This window comes from Tamandua tetradactyla, chromosome 4 (assembly GCF_023851605.1).
Source record: "Tamandua tetradactyla isolate mTamTet1 chromosome 4, mTamTet1.pri, whole genome shotgun sequence".
In the NCBI taxonomy this organism is placed as follows: domain Eukaryota; kingdom Metazoa; phylum Chordata; class Mammalia; order Pilosa; family Myrmecophagidae; genus Tamandua; species Tamandua tetradactyla.
Genome location: NC_135330.1, coordinates 193,580,454 through 193,599,262, shown reverse-complemented (window position 1 = coordinate 193,599,262; position 18,809 = coordinate 193,580,454). Strand labels below are relative to the sequence as shown.

The 18,809-nt window shown below is 49.6% G+C and overlaps 1 protein-coding gene across 3 annotated transcripts in view; it reads left to right on the top strand.

The window, feature by feature from the left end:
• Positions 1-18,809, top strand: part of FLT1 (fms related receptor tyrosine kinase 1) — a 170,208-nt gene extending 151,399 nt beyond the window's left edge. For all 3 annotated transcript variants that reach the window (XM_077158937.1, XM_077158938.1, XM_077158936.1), the window contains 9 exons: positions 161-258; positions 984-1,106; positions 2,395-2,506; positions 3,903-4,002; positions 8,367-8,472; positions 8,761-8,903; positions 10,710-10,794; positions 12,239-12,333; positions 15,686-18,809. In XM_077158937.1, coding sequence (XP_077015052.1) covers positions 161-258; positions 984-1,106; positions 2,395-2,506; positions 3,903-4,002; positions 8,367-8,472; positions 8,761-8,903; positions 10,710-10,794; positions 12,239-12,333; positions 15,686-15,887 — 1,064 coding nt within the window. In that variant the 3' untranslated portion in view covers positions 15,888-18,809. The remainder of the gene's footprint in view (positions 1-160; positions 259-983; positions 1,107-2,394; positions 2,507-3,902; positions 4,003-8,366; positions 8,473-8,760; positions 8,904-10,709; positions 10,795-12,238; positions 12,334-15,685) is intronic.

The following is an 18,809-nucleotide window of genomic DNA, read 5'->3' as shown; positions in this document are numbered from 1 at the left end:
AAAATCTCTGCTGTTCATGTTGAAACCCAAATGCTCTTGAAAATGAACTCTGACCTACTTGTTGGTTGGTTTTATGTTTTCCTAACATTGTTCCAATAAACTGGGATTTGGTGGAATAACAAGGGCTGTTACAAACAGTTACGGTTTTAATGCTTTCCAGATTCTGATGGTTTCTACAAGCAGCCCATCACGATGGAAGATCTGATTTCTTACAGTTTTCAAGTGGCCAGAGGCATGGAGTTTTTGTCTTCCAGAAAGGTCAGCCTTGCTCTTTACTGCTTTCCTTCTTTTGGCCAGGCCTGGACATGTGGACATTCAGATGGTCAAAGATGGACCTTGGCTATAAATCTGCTCTTCCAGGGTCTGCTTGTGCCTGAAGGGTAGAGTGGACACCACAACAAATGCCTGAGTCCCGTCAAATCGCCTAATAGGTCCTGATGGTAGGATTTGAGATGAGGAGTGTTGGATGCCTGTGGGGAGAACCTAATTCTAGGGGGAAACCTCACTGGGTTTAGGACCAGGCAGATCTGACCATTGTTCTCCACCTCGCCCTTTGGCAGGTTTTCAAAACTGGCCAAAATCTCAGAATCCACGGCCTCCCAAGGAGAGCTTCCAGGAATATATCTACTTGGACGCCTCCCCTGAAATCAAGGCAGGATAAAGGATTGATCTCCGCAGCTTAGTATAAACAGCTGAGGGGCGGTTTCGCTCACTCATAAACCTTGGATTACAAACTTTGTTGATCAGGATGCTGAACCACAAAACGGTAGCCCCAGCCCGAATCAGGGCAGTGGGGCCCCAAGAGACCAGTAATAGTAAAGAAGCTCTTTCTGTTTGCGATAACTCCATGTGCGCTTTCATTTGCTTCCCTCACCACGTCTGAGCTGGTTCCTCAAGTGGAGAAGGATAATGACGCTGAGAAGGCAGGAAATTCGCTGGTTAGATTAAGGATGTGCATTGATTATGCACCTGTCTCATTGCAGTGCATTCATCGGGACCTGGCAGCTCGGAACATTCTTTTATCTGAGAACAATGTGGTGAAGATTTGCGATTTTGGCCTCGCCCGGGATATTTATAAGAACCCCGACTACGTGAGGAAAGGAGATGTAAGTCAGTCTGATGTTTATTGGAGTCATTTGTCCTCTGTCATTTTGGGAAGACAGACCGAAGTCCTGGGGAGATGGTTACACTTCCTGAGCAGTGGTCCCTGAAAACCCTCCTTACTGCTGGGGAGACAGGCAGGCCCGGGGGTCCAGGAACCACAAGGCCCTCACCAGGGGTTGGGAGGCCACTGTGGCCCGGCTCCAGCCCTGCCCTGGCCCCAGGTGGGTGCCCGGCCTTTGGACGACGCTGCCTGGGACCTGCAAACCCAGGAAGTGTGTGGTGGGGCCTGGGGGGGAGGGGCCTTCCCACATGCTGCCCCCCTGCTCCTCAGGGAGTTTCCTAGACCTCGGGAGAGAACAGCCTGGCCTCTTCCACTCCCAGTAACCCGGCTGATTGCTTCGGCAGGTGCCCGTTTCAGGAAAGGGTGGGGGACACTGCCGGTGTTATCTGCTGGGGAGGAAACGGGTCACCTCCCACGTCGGCCGGCCATGCCTGGCGTCTCCCCTCTGCTTCTTTTTGGACATAGAATGACTTTCCCCCTTTTGGGTGACCTCCTGTGTCCTCTCTTCTCCAGCTTGTGCCTTGAAGGCTTATACTTCTCTCTGGGCTTAAAGTTTGCCGTCCAGTAGAGATTTTCAAATGTGAGAGTACATGCATCTCCTGGAGGGCTTGTGGAAATCTACTTTGCCAGGACTCACCCCAGAGTTTGATTCTGTATGTCTTGGGTGGGGTTGAGAAGCTGCATGTCTCTCAAGTTCCCAGGGGACACCAAGGCAGCAGGTCCCAGGACCCTCCTTTAAGAACCCCTGCCCCACAGTCTCTTTTTCCAGAAGGAAAAAAAAAGCTTTCCTTGGGTGCCCTGGTTTGCAAAGATGGGCCTCTCCCTGTGTGTCTCTCCATCTGCATCTCTTTCAGCCTCTCCTTGCCTCCTGCTTCCATTTCTCACTGTCTTTCCATTGCCCCTTCCTCCCTGTTGCTCCCCATCCTTCTGGAGTGGCGAGGCCTGACTCGCTGGGATCCCATGTGGTGGGCATGCTCCTGTTGGGAGAAGGGGTTCTCACATCCTAGGGTTAGGCCTGCAGGGGCCTGTGAGCAGGTAGCTCCTTTGTGGGGCCGGGGGCAGCTGACAGCTTCTCTGTGAACTTCTCCACATTAGGAAACCGTGGCTGCTCCTAAAAATTATTTATGGGCCAAGTCTTTACTGGGGGGTGACCCCGGGCCTTTGGTTTGAACATGCTTTGTTTCCATGCCCTTTCTTTCCATGCTTAAGCCTCCCTTGCCCTTTTCTAGACTCGACTTCCTCTGAAGTGGATGGCCCCCGAATCTATCTTTGACAAAATCTACAGCACCAAGAGCGACGTGTGGTCTTACGGAGTCCTGCTGTGGGAAATCTTCTCCTTGGGTAAATTGGGCGAGGGGGAATCCGATAGCGGGGAACCAGGCGAGAACCCCCCTGCCATGTGGCCTCTGGAGACACCAGGCCTCCAGGGCGGCACTTATGACTGGGCCCCCCTGAGGAAGCCCTGGGTGAGGGCGCGAGGGCGCTGGCACCGTCCTGTGACCAGGGCCGACAAGAACCGAGCAGGGATCGACCAGGATCGAATCTGAAGTCAGAGTCCTCCTCAGCCAACCGGACTGCCCCTCTCTGAACCCTCTGCCCCTTCTCCTGATTTCTCCAGCACTCAGATTTGGGATCCCTGCCCGTGTCCTCTCCCCTTCAGAAGTTCACAGGAAAGGCCCTGAGGCCGGGGGGCCGTGGGGAGAGGGGAGGCCTTCCCGGGCCATCCTGTGCTCGCGGCTGGCCCAGCCTGGCCCCGAGCACCCGCTTCTGCAGAGTGAAGGAAGGGCCAGGGAAGCCGCTGCACGTGCTGGGCGTCCCAGAGCAGCCACCCAGCCCCAGGCACACACGTGCATGCTCCCATCGGTGCTGGAGACCTCCTGAACACTGGGGCTGGCCAAGAGGCTTTCGGGCTTTGCCAAAAAATTTGCCTTTCGCAGCAAGTAAAAGTCACCCAGTAACATCCCTGGTTTCCTGTAATATGTGAAAATCATTCCCCTGCTTTCGATGACAAGCACCTGTTGCTTCCAGTCTTTGAAAGCAGCTTGGCGGCCACAGTGGCCCCGCAGTGACACGGTGCCAGCACCGCAGGCCTCCCAGCTGCTTCCTACCAGCAGCAGCCACTGGGAAGTACAGACAAAGAAACGCTGGGAGAGAGCAGGCCCCTCGGGCTGGAGCAGAGCCGGCGGTGCCCGCTGCCCTGTCCCCACCAGAGTCCCCTAAAAGAGCAGGCCATGGAGGGCCCTGGGCAGGGAGAAAGCCTGGGCACCCCTGGCACCCTCAGCCCGTGGCCCTGTTCACAGAGTTCCCCAGCCCTCCCCGTTCAGCCCAGTCCTGGAGTCTGGGAGAACAGCGGGTCTGCCCCTTAGGCCCTGACAACTCCCGGCCCCCAGTGCTGGCAGAACCATTCTCACCCAGAGGGGAATAAGCCACAGTAACTCACCCGAGTTTGATGGCCTTTGGAAAAGACTGTATTAGCCCAGGGAGTCTCTTATGGGGGATTTCTTTAGTGTCTTTATGGGGAGGGGGCAGGGTCCCTTCCCTGGCATCCCTTTTCCTGTTTGGCAGTGACGGCTCAGCAGGAGCAGCCCGAAGGGCCTTGGAGCAGCCAGGCTGTGGGGGCGCTCAGGGGAAGCCGTTCCCCCAACCTCACCCCGAAGGGCGGAAGGAGACACCAAGTTGCCCCCACCTGGCCTTTGGGTACCCCGAAGCCCTCACGTGCCCCGTTTGCCTCCTGCAGGTGGGTCTCCATACCCGGGCGTGCAGATGGACGAGGACTTCTGTAGCCGCCTGAGGGAAGGCATGAGGATGAGGGCGCCCGAGTACGCGACCCCCGAAATGTGAGCCCTTTGCTCCCCTTACCCCTTCCGACACCCCTCTTCCCTCCGCGACACCGCGAGGTGGGGAAGGAGAATACTAGATGCCCAGTCCTGGCTGACGCAGGGGCAGTGGTGACAGCCTTCTGTCCCTCAGGGCTGACCTGGCTGTGCCGGGAGAGTTTTCCAGAAGCGGGGCACATGCTCCTGCTCCAGCCGACCCCACTTCCTGCCAGACCGCTGCCCTGACTTTGAAGGCCTCTAACAGGGAACTGAAGGTGGAGGTTGGGTTTCCAGTCAGGCATCCAGGCAGGGCTCAGGGCCTGGCAGGGCCCACGGGGAGCCAGGGGAGCTGGGGCGCCCAGGGTGAAGCACTGGGGGCGGCCGCTTGTCTCCATGTCCTTGGGTGTGCCAGGCCTGCAGGGGCGAGGTGTGCGGCGGGGAAAGGGGCCTCTCCTGACCAGTGTAGCCATCGCACCCCTCAGATGTACAGCTGCTTTAGGATCCGTGTCAGCAGCGTCTTGCAGCAGGGGACCTGGAAGATGCCTCCCGCCTGCTCCCTGGAGCCCGGCGCACACAGCCTCCCCGCGCCCACGGTCCGCCATTCCTCCTGGCGCTCCCTTTACCCTGGGCCCCTGCGGCTGTTTTGCCCTCGGCGGCCCAGGCGAGAAAGTGTTGACACTTGTGTTTTGTCATGCTGCTGACCGGGACTCAGGCCTCCCGAAGCAGGACACCTCTCCTGAGCTGGCCATGGGCCTTGCAGAGGCCCCCCGGGGAGGAGCAGGTGGCAGCAAAGGCAGCATGGGCTCGCCAGGGGCACGCGGCCACCTCTGGCCTCTCCACAAGGCTGGGCCACGGCCGCGGCGGGCAGAGGATGGGGAGGCTCGGTGCGGGGCCCAGAGTAGGGGTGGGGTCTGTCCTCCCCAGCCCGCAGCGCTGTCTTGGCAGGAAGGTGCAAAGCTTGAGGCCAGGCCCCTTCTTCCAGCTGGCCACAGGGCCAGGCGTCCCCCATCCTCCTGGGACCACATTTGGGCTGCGGAGTGTCCGAGGCCTGGAAAGTTCTGAGCTGCTTGACTACTTTGACTCGGTGGAAGAGCGAACCCCAGGGGAACTGGGCTAAAATAAGGGGCCGTGGCCCTGTGCTTCCCCACGCCAGCCTCGTCGGAAGTCCCCAGCAGCCCTGAGGAGTGGGCAGGCAGACACTATCATCTGTGTTGGCCAAGGAGTGACGCAAGATTTGAAACAGCTGCGCCGTTGCCCTCCGCCAGCTGAGTGGCAGAGGATCAGGCCTCGGGGACCACCTCCCCGTTATGAATCCCCCCAGCATTCATCAGAGGAAGTGTTCCTCTGCCATTCAGATTTCAAACTTTCCTTCCACTTTCCATGTACTGAAAATCACAAGAACAAGCTCTCATTTACAAACGATAACAATAATCATTTAGTGCACATCACTAGAGCATTTAGTCTTACACATTTGACATATGTGAATGTACCTGATCCTCAGAACAGCCCTGTGAAGTATGACCAGTATCTCCATTTTACAAGTGAGAAAACTGAGGCCCAGAAAACCTGAGTCATTGGCCAGAGGCCACACAGTAAGACGTTCAGCTGGAGTCCAGAGTCCACACTGGCAGGCTGCGTGCCTGCAGGGCATATGTCCTGTTGTTAGCAGGGTCTGGGTCCTAATTAACCCCGGGGATGCAAAGTCACACCGACTTGGGACTCAAAGCCTCCTTTGGCTCTGTGAAACCTTCACCCTCGGCTGGTTTCAGAAGGGCGCTGGGGTTGGGTGCAATGGATGTCTCTTTACTTTATAAACCTGTTTACTTTGTGATGTAAAACTGTGCAACATCGAATCGCTGGTTCCTCCCCAGGGCCTGTTTAATCAGATGTTTCTCAATAAGGGAATAAGCAAGGAATGTTTTGATTTTTTTTTTCTCTTCCTCTGGTGTTTGCTGAGATGAGTAGCAATGAATTTTAGGCAAGAGGTGTGGAAACTAGAGAGTAGAAACCAAGAATCAAAACTGAAAAATATGAAGGGATTGTGGATGGTCCCTCTTGCTCGTTTTGGCAGAGAGAGGCCATGGAGAGACCTGTTCACAGGGAGCAACAGCCCACCAGCTGCTTGCTCGGGGGTGAGCTGAAGCTGCTGGTAAACCCAGGGCTTGGCAAGAGGCCCCTACTCTCAGGCCCCTTTTCATGTGTCTGGCTGTATGTGCCAGGCCTTCCTTGCTTTCGCTACTTTTTTATAGATTATCTCATTCTTCCAACAGTCTCCAAGAATCTCTTTAATGCTGCAAACAGAGCAGCTTTGGAAATGTTGAGTAAGATGTATGAATAGGCCAGCCTCTGCTACACTTTTGTCTGGTGACCTCCTGCCTTAGGGATATATCTTTTTGTATCTATCTCAGTAAATTAGTAAACTGTATAAGTTTATATTTTAATGAGGTCCCTGTAGGATGGGGCAGCCCTTTGGCTGCTAGAAGTCCTGACTCATAGGTGGAGGCAAAGGTAAGGGAGCCTGCAGCACCCGCGTCCTGGAGCTGCACGTGATATCTGCCACGCGGCTGACGCATTCATAGAAGGAGCAGCGCTCTCCGTTGTGGGGCCAGCTGACTGAGGCATGTTTATTGGATGCTTCTATGCCAGGCCCTGGGCTAGTGCAGGGCTCTGGAGATGATCTTCCTGCCTGGTAGTGTTGCCAGGCTGGTTCTGATCCAATAATGGCCCTCTCTAGTCTAGGTGACCTGAGAGAGGAGACCAGTGGCAGTATATTTCCCTTGAATGGGTCACAGGACCCAAAGAGAATGCGTTATTAATCCAGGCAGACCCTCTGGCATGTGTTTTATAGAGAGCACAGCAGGTGCAGCCTATACTTCCTGCAGGTATAATCAAGGGAGGAAACCAGCATCTTTACGTCTAAAATGGGAGAGGAGAGAAATCACAGAGGAGCCTGTTGAACCCCAGCACAAGGCTCGGCCTCTACACATATTGGAACGAATGTTCTCATATCCAGCCTGGACTTTTTGTCTTGAGAGGTGGGAGGCGCGTTTGTAAAGGCAGCTTTGAAGTGATGGGGAGGAACAGTCGACCACCTGCAGAAATTGTGCACACAGCCCAAGGACAGACTCACCCTCTCCATGGACTTCACCTTTAGGAAATAATATGGGTCACATAGACCCTTCTCCATCAGTGCACACCACTGGGCTCCACAGTGAAACCCCAAGGCCAGCTCTGCCACCACCCGAGAATTTAACAAGAACTTCAGACCCTTCACCCGTTGATATTCATGGCAACTGTTCTAGTTTGCTAGCTCCCGGAATGCAATATACCAGAAACAGAATGGCTTTCAAAAAGGAGAATTTATTAAGTTGCTGGTTTACAGTTCTAAGGGCGAGATAATGTCTCAGTTACAACAAGTCTACAGAAATGTCCAATCAAAGGCATCCAGGGAAAGATACCTTGGTTCAAGAAGGCTGATGATATTCAGGGTTTCTCTCTCAAGTGAGAAGGCACATGGTGAACACAGTCACGGTTTCTTTCTTGGCTGGAAGGGCACATGGCGAACACGGCATCATCTGCTAGCTTTCTCTCCTTGCTTCCTGTTTCATGAAGCTCCCCAGGAGGCATTTTCCTTCTTCATCTCCAAAAGTCGCTGGCTTGTGGGCTCTCGTGGCTATTTCATTCTTCTCTGGCTCTCTCTGAATAGCTCTCATTTCCCAAAATGTTCCCTCTTTTATAGGACTCCAGAAACTTATCAAGACCCACCCAAATGGGTGGAGACATGTCATCACCTAATCCAGTTTAACAACCACTCTTGATTAAACCACATCTCCAGGGAGATGATCTGATTACAGTTTCAAACATATAGTATTGAATAGGGATTATTCTGCCTTTATTAAGAATTTAATTCTGATTAAAACATGGCTTTTCTAGGGGACATATATCCTTTCAAACCAGCACAGCAACATTAAAATTAGGTTTTTTTTTTTTTTTTAAGCCTGAAGTACACTGTCCTGCTTGTGAAAGTGAGACTGGAGGGCAGGCACCACTTCCCACCAGGTCTCTGGAAGTGGCCAGTGGTCCCCTTTCCCAGTTGCTCTGCTTGGTTCACAGTAGAGCGCATACCGTCGTCTCTGCAGAACTCGAGTGGAAGTGGATTCTGGGGGGCCACTCAGTCAGTCTGCCTTGTACCAGCAGGACAGAGCCCCACAGCTTTTTATGTGTGGGTGCTGCATACCCAAAGCTAAAACCAAAGGTAGATACCATCTGTGGCAAAAAATAAAAATCTTTGTATGACAACACCCTTGCACTTTGCTAATATGTGGGGCAATCTATATAATTATCACTAATCTGCAGTTACTTCCATTGTGCTTTCACCACAACAGCTATCAGATCATGTTGGACTGCTGGCACAAAGACCCAAAAGAAAGGCCAAGATTTTCAGAGCTTGTGGGAAAACTAGGCGATCTGCTTCAAGCAAATGTGCAACAGGTGACATGAAATTTGACTAGTCTTAGAAGGCCAGGTGCCTTTGAATGTGAGGCAAAGGAGTGTTTTGTTTGTTCGTTGTTTTTTTGTTTTGTGTTCCCATTAATTGCTGAGATCAGTAGTAAAATATGTATGTGTGTGTGTGTTTGTGTGTGCCAAATTAGTTTATATCTTTTAATACTTTCCAAATGCAACCAAGAATGGGCCAATGACGTAGCTGAAATTAACATTATAGTTAACTTGACATGAAGTAGAAATGTGTGGACTCAAGCTCTGCCTTTGGCGTTTTAGGGTGGTAAAGACTATATTCCACTCAATGCCATACTGACAGGGAACACCGCGTTTACCTCCTCACCTGCCACCTTCTCTGAGAACTTCTTCAAGGAAGATACTTCAGTTCCAAAGTTTAATTCAGGAAGCTCTGATGATGTCAGGTAGGAGTTCTTTATGCAACTTTGTATTACAAGTTTTCAAACACCAAAAAATTGAAAGAAAGTAGTTTATTAATGATCACCTATATACCCACCTCCTAAATGCCACTGTGCTAACATTTTGCCATTTTTGTCTGTTTACTCTATGTGTGTGTTTGCATGTGTGGATTTTTTTTTTTTTTGGCTGAACCATTTGAAAGAATGTTTTAAACATTATGACAATTTACTCTGAAATACTCCAGTGAGCATTTTCCAAAATGGGCATTCTCCTGTGCAGCCATACTTATAGTATCACACTGAGGAAATTAATGATAATTCCTTAATACTGTCCAGTATTCAGATTTCCGTAATTCACCCTAAATATTTTTTAAATCTTGTTTTAAAAAGCAGGATCCAATCAGGATTAGCACACAGCATTTGGCCATCATGTTTCTTTATTTTATTCTACAATTCCTCTATCTCTTCTTTTTTTCTTTGACATTGATTTTTCAATGAGAACTTAGATAAAATGCAACAAACAAAACTGGCCTTCTGTCCTTACCCAACACCCTGCTGTGCCTCGCGTTACTGCCGAGAGGGGGCGGAGGAATGACTGTTCGCTGACTCCTCTCCAGGCCAGGATCTGCACTTCGCTCGGTCATGGTGATGGCGCAGCCGTGGTGCTGGCCCTGTGCTAGGCTCTTTGCTTCCATTAACTCCATGCTCAGAACAGCCCTGGGAAGTTGGTGTTTTCATTCCTGCTACACACGTGGGGACACAGGCTCCAAGGAGAGTATGGCCAAAATCAGATGGCTAGAAAGTGGCAGAGCAGAGTGTCTGACCCAGTGGTTCTGCCACGCCCTCCCCATCCTCCTGCAGTTGGGACTCCCTTTGGGACTTTCCTTCTGTCCGCGGGTCTTCTGGCATTGCTGTCTGCACAGGGCATAGCTCCAGGCCTCCGACCTCAGTTCCACCAACCGTGGGGACCAGGGAGGGCATGGGGAAGAGCTGCAGTCATCTGAAAGTGCCACCTCTGCCAGGCTAGGGAGAAATCCGCGGCCAGCCTGGATTTGTGGCAATGCATCGCAGAGCAGACTCACTGCTCATGCCTCATAGCCAAGCCTTTCAGGACTGTTGCTTGGTGCCGAGCCCAGGAGGGAACTTGCCTGAGAAACTGGGCCTTGCAGAGGATGGCAGGGTAAAGACTGACAGACTCAGTCGGGGGAGGGGGGGAATCTTCCCTTTTAAGCAACCAGGGTGGACATCTCTGATGGTCCTTCCCAATACATCATTGATGAAAGGGAAACCACACAAATCCTACCCAGCTCTCCCAATCTGTAATTACCTGGGACTGGCTCTGATACTTAAGTAGGCCATTAAATCAGCTGTGAGACCTTGACAGGCCATTTCATTTGTTATCTCACATCCTTTCAAGAAATAAGCAGCCATCAATGATAAATAAAGTCATATAGCTTCTCTGGGTATTGTTCCTTTCCTTTATAACAGAGGGTGTTTAGATCAGGTCTCTCTTAGGCCTGACATTTTCTGACTCCACAGGGGCCAGAGGCCTAACCACCACTGAGTCTCCCAAGGGTCCCTCTGGGGTTTTGCTCAAAATGATGGAATAGGAATTGACAACCATAGGAGGAAGTGGCATTGCCACCAGGATGCCCAGAGGAACACCGGAGGGGAAATTCAACCCCAGGAGGAGTTAGGAGATTCCTGCCAATGTTTTGGTTTGTCTTGGCTGGGCTAAGGTGTTCTGGTGTTCTGAGTAATCAAAGCTGGATGCATTTCCTGTCATGCTTATTCTTTCTGCTTCTTCATTAGATACGTAAATGCATTCAAATTCATGAGCCTGGAGAGAATCAAAACCTTTGAGGAAATTCCACCGAATGCCATCTCTATGTTTGATGTAAGTAAAGTATTCAGTCTACTCACTGTACCCTTGCAGAACCCTTTGCTATACTCTCCATCCAAACACAAACTCCAGCAGTTTGTGCTGGATCTGTGCCCTCAGCAGATCCATGAGGGCCAGTGATCAGTGGTAGCTGAGCAGATAATGCCAGGGAGACTGACAGCTAGACTTTGCCATGCAGAGCCAATTTGAAAGTAGAATTCCATGGTTTGAAGATGACCCAGAATTTGCTTGAAGGTCCAAGCCATTGCCTGATAGTAAGTTAGTCCCTTAGGGAACCTCACAGTCTCTTTCTAAACTTCTTGGCTATCAGTGATGCCACACTGCCCTCAGAGTGATTCAGAATGCCTCCTGTTTGTGTGGCTGTATGCACCCTGTGAAGTGAGAGAGAGCTCTTTCTTGAGAGTGCCTTGAGATTTTGGAATGAGTCTACCTGTACTTTATGCTCCAGCCCCCTAAAGTTCTGAAGGCTGAGCAGCCAGGTTCCTGCCTGGCCACAGCGGGACATGGGCTTGAGAGAATGGAGGGCATGGTGGGGGTTGGCTGGCAGGAGTGCACTTCTGGTCCTGTAGACCTGAGTGCTGAAGATGTGATCTCTGGACAAGCACTGCTGCCATTACCTGGGACTGGCTAGAAATGCAGAGTCCTGGGGCCTACCCCAGACCCAGTTAAGCCGTCTGCCTTTGGCAAGACCCCCAGGTGGTCCATGTGCACGAGAGCTCAGGAAGCACTGGTGATGACTGGGTGCTGAGTAGTGGGTGGGTGACTGCTGTACTCTGTGGCTTCAAGCCACAGCAGAGTCACCTTAAAAAACACCCTTCCCACCCTAACACAGTGGTGAAATATGGCAACTTCTTTGCCTGCTTAGGCTGGTTTACTGACAGCTACAAACATGAGCCATAGCCAGTACAAGACACAAAGAGTGGTAGGAACAACATGTGGCTTCTCCTTGCTGGGACATGCAGTATTAACAGAATAATGAGGATTCTGCATAGGACTTAGCATTATAGATGAGCCAGTGAGACCATGACCAAGGAGGGCCTGAAAATTCCATAGAATCTTCAAGACAAAACAAATCAGGTCTTTTTTTGCCCATCACGGCCACCACATAATGAAGCATACCCATAGCCAATCGTCATCTGCCCAAAATAGTTAAAATAGCTAAAGCTTCTCTGTGGAAAGTGCTAACCTGCACTTTTAAATTCATTTTCTCCAGTCTCAGAAGAAGGGCCGCGAAGTCGCGGAGAACAGGAACTTCTTATAAATGACAGCAGTGGGGTTGCCAACCTGGAGAAGAGGCTTTGTCCCAACAGGCCAGGAGTGTTGGCGGTGCGGACAGAGCCTGCCGGGGCTGCAGAAGCGTGTCCCAGTGTCAGCCCCAGACGCCGCCGGGCCCCCTGGGCTGGCACGAGTTGTAACCTTTCTCCTCCTTCCCCACCAGGATTACCGGGTGCACGGCAGCGGCCTCCTGGCCTCCCCAGTGCTGAAGCGCTTCACCTGGGCTGAGAGCAAACCCAAGGGCTCCCTGAGGATTGAGTAAGGAAGCTGCGGGGCCCCTTTGTCACCATCGGCGGGGAGGCGTGGAGGAAGATGGCAGGGAACGTGGTTCATCGGGGGGTGGTTGTTCGGGTGGGTGGGTTTCAGGGCACTGTGCCCCCTTCAGTTTCCCAGCAGAACTATGGTGTTCAGGCAGCTTAGAAAAACACTTTTTTCCAAAAGGGCAAGAGAGAGGGCATAAAATCAGACATACGACACCAAGCTCTGGGAAGGAAAGCTTGGGGTTTCAGAGAGGAGAACATGTACAAAACAGCAGCAAAGACAGGCAGTCTGCACACACGAAGCACAGCACCTCAGATGAAAACAGCCTGATTTGCACATGTGAAAAGTAGGAAAGGTGGTAAAACTGTGAAGGGGATGCTCTCCCACTGTTATCCTCGAACAAGGCAGGGTTTGTGTCCAGGTTGAGGTGCTGTTTCCCAGGCCTCAGCCACCCTGAGGTTGGAGCCTGGGATCCCTGTCCGCCACTCCTGGCTTGATGGATCAGACCCTCCCTCATAGTGGGCCGGCCACCAACAGCCAGTCTCAGAAGTACTTGGGCTCTTGCTTGTTACTGCACTGGCCCCACGCATCACTTCAGCTTCTCTGTGCTTGTGTCTACCTGGGAATAGTGCTGGGCAGGGAGAGGATGGGCCCAGCGCATGTGCCTTCCTTTTCTGGTCCAAAGGCCTGTCGCCATTTCACCCAAAAGCAGAACCTGCTCCTCTTTCCTCTACATCAGGAGGCAGCAGACTTTTTCTTAAAGCACCCCAGATAGTAAATATTCTAGGCTTGCGGGCCATGGGGTCTCTGTTGTAACTACCCAACTTGGCCACGGCCATGTGAAAGCTGCAGTCAGCAGTACATAAGCAAGTAATTATGGCCAGGCTCCAATTAACTTATTTGTAGAAACAGCAGCTGTAGCCAAAGAGCACATGAAGAAGCTGCTCAGCATCATTAGCCATCAGGGAAATGCAAATCAAAAGTCACTGTGAGGGGCAGTGCAATGGTGGCTCAGTGGCAGAGTTCTCACCTGCCATGCTGGAGACCTAGGTTTGATTCCCGGAACGTGCCCATGCCAAAAATAAACAAACAAACCACTGTGAGATACCATTCATAACCACTAGACAGGCTGTGATTAAAAATTCAGATAATAACAAGTGTTGATGAGGATGTAGAGACCCTGGAGCCTTCACACACCACTAGTGAGAATGTAAAATGATGCAGCGACTTTGGAAAACAATCTAGCATTTCCTCAGAAGGTTAAACATGGTTTCCTTACAATCCAGTAATTCCACTCCCAGATATATAACAAAGAAGTGAACACACACATCTACACAAAACCTTGTACCCTAATGTTCATATCAGGATTACTCATAAAGAGCCAAGCCGTAGAAACAACCCAGATGTCCATCAGCTGATGATGGAGAAACAAAATGGGATCTGTCCATACAAAGGAATATTATTCAGCCATTAGAAGGGATGAAATTCTGAAACCTGCTACAATGTGAATGATCCTTGAAGACATGCTAAGTGAAAGAAACCAGTCTTAAAGGGCCACCTACTGCATGACCCATTTATATGAAATTCCCAGAACATGCAAATCTACAGAGACAGAAAGACGAGTGGTTGCCTAGGGCTGTGTGTGTGTGGGGGGGGGGGGGGAGTGCTTGGAGAGAAAAGGGAGTAACTGCTAATGTGTATGGATTTGGGGAGGTGATAAAAATGTTCTAAAATTGATGCTAATGATGGTTCACAACTCTGTGAATATACTATGACCATTCAGTTGTACAAAAGATGAATTTTGCAGTATGTGAATTTTATCTTAATAGAGCTGGCATTTAAAAAAAAAACAACCCACATCAAAACCAAAATGGCCACACATGCCTCTAAATGGTATAGGTGGCATAGTTCCTCCCGCACAAGTGAAGTGAAGGGGCAGGGACATTGCCAAGCAAACATATGCATGTTCCCTTCCTTTTAACATGAGCACAGGGGTGGCCCCAGAGCTGAGTCACAGCAGATGACAGAACCCCAATGAGCAGTGAGTAGCGACGGGGAGAAAGTTGGAAAATGTGTTCTTTTATTTCCTGTTTTGGAACACTTCAGAAAATGGAAAGTCACTTTTACCTAGATCTTTATGAAGAAAGGAAAACTGTAAATTGTATCCTTTGAGACTAAAAATACAGAACATCCAACCCTTGATGTGTGGATTCAGAAGCAGCCCACCTCAGGGGGTGACTCACTGGGCTCTCTCACTTGCGCCCCTGGTGCTGTTTCGAATAAAAAGCCAAGAAGAGCATTCCGTCTTTGTGCGTGTGTCTCAGGCGGGAGGTAACGTGTGGAACCCAAAGAGCAAGCTGCTGTGCCCTTACGCCTTGCTGGTGACGTGTCGTCCCGTGACTTCCACGTTTTCTCTCCTAGAGCCCAGCACGATAGGGGGACAACTGCAGTAACTTTTGTGTATGAAGCTGTATTCATCTCCTTGGGCTGCTGTGACAAATTACACAAACCTGGTGGCTTAAAACAATAGAAATTCAGTGCCTTGAGACCAAGGGAGTCCAAAATCACAGCATCGGCAGGGTCATGCGCCCTCTGGAGCCTCGCTTCTCCCAGCTTTCGGGGGCTCCAGGCATTCCTTGACTTGTGGCCATGTACCCCAGTCTCTGCCTCTGTGGGCACGTTGCTCCTCCCTTCTGTGTGTCTGATTCAAAACTTCCTCCGGGGCAGGCCAGGGTGGCTCAGTGGCAGAGTTCTCGCCTGCCATGCCAGAGACCCGAGTTCGGTTCCCGGTGCCTGCCCATGTGAAAAGAAAAAAAACTCCCGCGCCTCTCACACAAAGGATACATGTGACTACATTAGGGTCCACCTGGATAGCTGGCACCAGCTCCTCTCAAAATGCCTAACTTAATCACATTTTTTTGCCATGTAAGGTAATATTCACTCCTTTGTCAGGTGAGGTAATATCCACAGGGTCCAAGGCTTTGTCAGAGATCTCTTTTGGGGGAGCCACTTTTTGGCCAGCTACAGAAGCCGACTGACTCATGGGTCAGAGAGAGCTGTCTGTTCCACCTGGAAGTACAGATTTCCATTATCTATCCCACACTCCACACCCAGCCAAGGGCATGCATCTTTCTGCCTTGTGATGCCCAGCTGTTAGTAGGGAGGTTGTTGGCACCTTTAGAACCAAGAAGATCCTACTGGAGAGTGAGATGGGGTTCAGTAATCATCCGCTGTAGGGCAAGCATAAGCAAAAGACTCACCAAGCAACAGTGGGCATTAGTGTTTTTCTTCAAGAAGCCAGTTTTGCACATTTGACTTTTGTTTTTGTGTTTGTTTTTGTTTTTATTAGCTTGCGAATGACTAGCAAAAGTAAGGAGTCGGGGCTTTCTGACATCACCAGGCCAAGTTTCTGCCATTCCAGCTGTGGGCACATCAGCAAAGGCCACCGCCGATTTACATATGACAACTCAGAGCTGGAAAAGAAGATTTCGTGCTGCTCTCCTCCCCCAGACTACAACTCTGTGGTCTTATACTCCACCCCACCTGTCTAAAGTTTGACACAGCCTTATCTGTAGAAGCACATGTGTATTTACACCCCCAGAAAACTAGCTTTTGCCAGTATTATGCATATATAAGTTTACACCTTTACCTTTTACAGGAGCCAGCTGCTTTTTGTGATTTTAATAGTGCTTTTATTTTTCTTTGACTAACAAGAATGTAACTCCAGATAAATAGAGAAATAGTTACAATTGAAGAACTTACTGCTAAATCCCTATATTACTCGAAGTGTTAACCAAAGTCCTCTCTAAGCCCAGTGACTTTCCTGCTCCAACCCCCAACACCTCAGCACGTGGGACTTTGGAGGACCAGGAGATGAGCTGGTTCAACAGCGCAGCCAACCTCCGGAGACCTGCAACCAGAACAAGCCCTGCAGCTCCACGGATTGCTAGCTGGCCTGAACTATGTCTCTGGGGTTCTCTAGCGGGCATAAGACATAGAAGCGAGAGAAGGGGAAAGAGAGGAAGGAGGGAGCTGCAACAAAAAAGCAGGAGAGGGCAGGAGAAAGAAGAATTGGAGATACACCATATGGGAAGGCAGGAGGAGGAGGATACCAATGCCACTTCAGTGGCTTCCGAAACCCTGCCCTAACCCATTCCATGGTGGAGAACCCAGCAAGGAAGTAGACAGGGCAGAGGGATGAGGGGCTATTTTCTGAATTCTGGTAGGGAGGAAAGGACAAATATATTTTGGGGGACCTACAAAGCAAAATTTTAAAACTGGTTCACTTATATGTGGCAAGTTTTTGATTTATAACACTGAGGTTGGCGCTCAACTCTGATTCCATATAGCTGGCTTCTCTAACAAAATACACAGAAAACTTAGCCAGAGCTAGGTTGGCTTCATGCCACCATGGCCTTACACTTAGCATTTGGCTCAGAGTAAGCTAACTGGAATGAGTATGATCTGTTAGGATTATCTCCTGTTGGGCTCAAAGCCACATGTTTAAAGACAATGAATGTAGGATTCTATTTAGAGTATTACCGTGTAGTCATGACAATATTCTTGTATCACTCTTTTTTGTACAGTTACTTACAAAAGGAAGCTGAGGAGAGTGAAATGAAGTCTTGTGGGGGGTTTTCTCTGTATCCAAGCAAGGTTGGAGAAAATAAAAGGACAGTAAGGCAGAACATAAAACCTATCTCTACACCAACCAAACCAACTCAGCAAAACAGTTGAGATTCAAAGCATAGGAAGTCAATCGTTTCCCTTTTATCTAATGGGGAGTCCACTATCTCATGCTAATCTCCTGGAAGGATGTAGAAGAGCATTAACCAATGTTCATTAAGCACTTTATGCTCCTTGAGAAAAAAAGGTGATATATAATTTATGCAAAGTGTTTCTAGAATGGAGACTCAGGCTATTAATTCCCAAGTTATCAAAGGATAAAAGCTCTTTCTCATCTTCTTTGGACCTTGCCGTGGGTCGGAAGTTGATGGAAATAGGGAGACAGGGTAGAAAAGGGCGCCCAATCTTTAAGGGTCTAAAGATTCATCGGTCCCTGTGTCTCTAAGCTGGCTCTGTTTGATGATATTTATGCCAATTATGTTGTACATATTCAGGGTGTGTGCACCTTCTGAAGCCGGTCACAAGCTGGAGAGGCCACAGGGAACTGCTGCTTCTGCCAGAGAAGAGTGTGCTTCCATTCACGCCACTGAACTCTAGCACCTGAACTATAAGCAACAGAAAAATGTATGCTCCGTTCCCAGTGTGGCACATTCTTGTTAAAAGCGTCTCTGCATGAAGAAATGGAAGAGTCAAAGCATGACTGTGTCAGGACATTCCCTACTGAGGCTTGGCACCCCAGTGGCGGTGGCTGCAGGAGTCACAGACTGGGCGAGGGACAAGTCAGGCCTCTGCACCAAGAGCTGCACCCAGCAGAACCAGGCCAGGGCCACAGGAGGGGAAGAAGCTACCTTCTTCCTCTACTTCACGTCCACAAAAAACACCTGTGACAGCTGACAATGATTATACATCAGGTAACCAGAAGAGGTTAAGCATAGGGAAAAGAAAAGAAGACCCCAATCAGTTCTCTCATTTGTTCAAATCAGATAAGGACTGAGCAATTAGAGGTAACAAAGAAAATCCTCAGCTGTATGTCTGTATGTGTAATGTCTTGGCTTCAGTAATTCTTAATCATTAAGAGTCCTTAGTAATATCATTTTACCAAGAAACTAATAAAAAAAGTACTAGAACTATGTTAATTCATGCTTCTTCAGAGACTTGTATTTGTAGCTGACACAGTTCCGTCAGTTAAGACATAGTTCCATCTGGAGTCTTAACACAGAAACAAAAATGGAAGCTTGACATGAATACATCTAGTTGGAAAGTGTTTGGAAGAGACGGGTTCATAAATACAGCACTGCAAGTCAAAACACTAATGATAGTATTGTTAGAACCATTTGTCGTTTATGGCATAAATGGTTGGCAGTAACAACTGAAGAACAGAAGGGTTCTTGAGATAATGCTTGTGTGACCACGGGGAAAATGGGACTGGAACAATAGACAGGTTCCTATCTGGTTAGTCCAAAAAAGGATGCACAGACCCTACTTTAAGCCTGTGGGACAAACTTGTCCAAATCCTGAAAAATGTTGCTTGGGTCTTCTAGCCATGCCTTGTTTCCCAGCCCATAAGAATGTCAAACTTGAAACACATACTTGCGAGCCCCATTTAAACTGAGTAAAGGAAGAGTGCATCTTTGAATGACAGTGGTAGCAACTCTATGTATATGTGTGTGTGTGTGTATGTTTTGTGCATAACTATTTAAGGCAACTGGAATTTTAAAGTTACTTTTATACAAACCAAGAATATATGCTGCAGATATAAGTAAGACATGATTTGGTCCTACATTTCTAGTCATTATGAATGTATTTTGTATACTATCATCATATAATAAAATTAACTTCCAAAGACA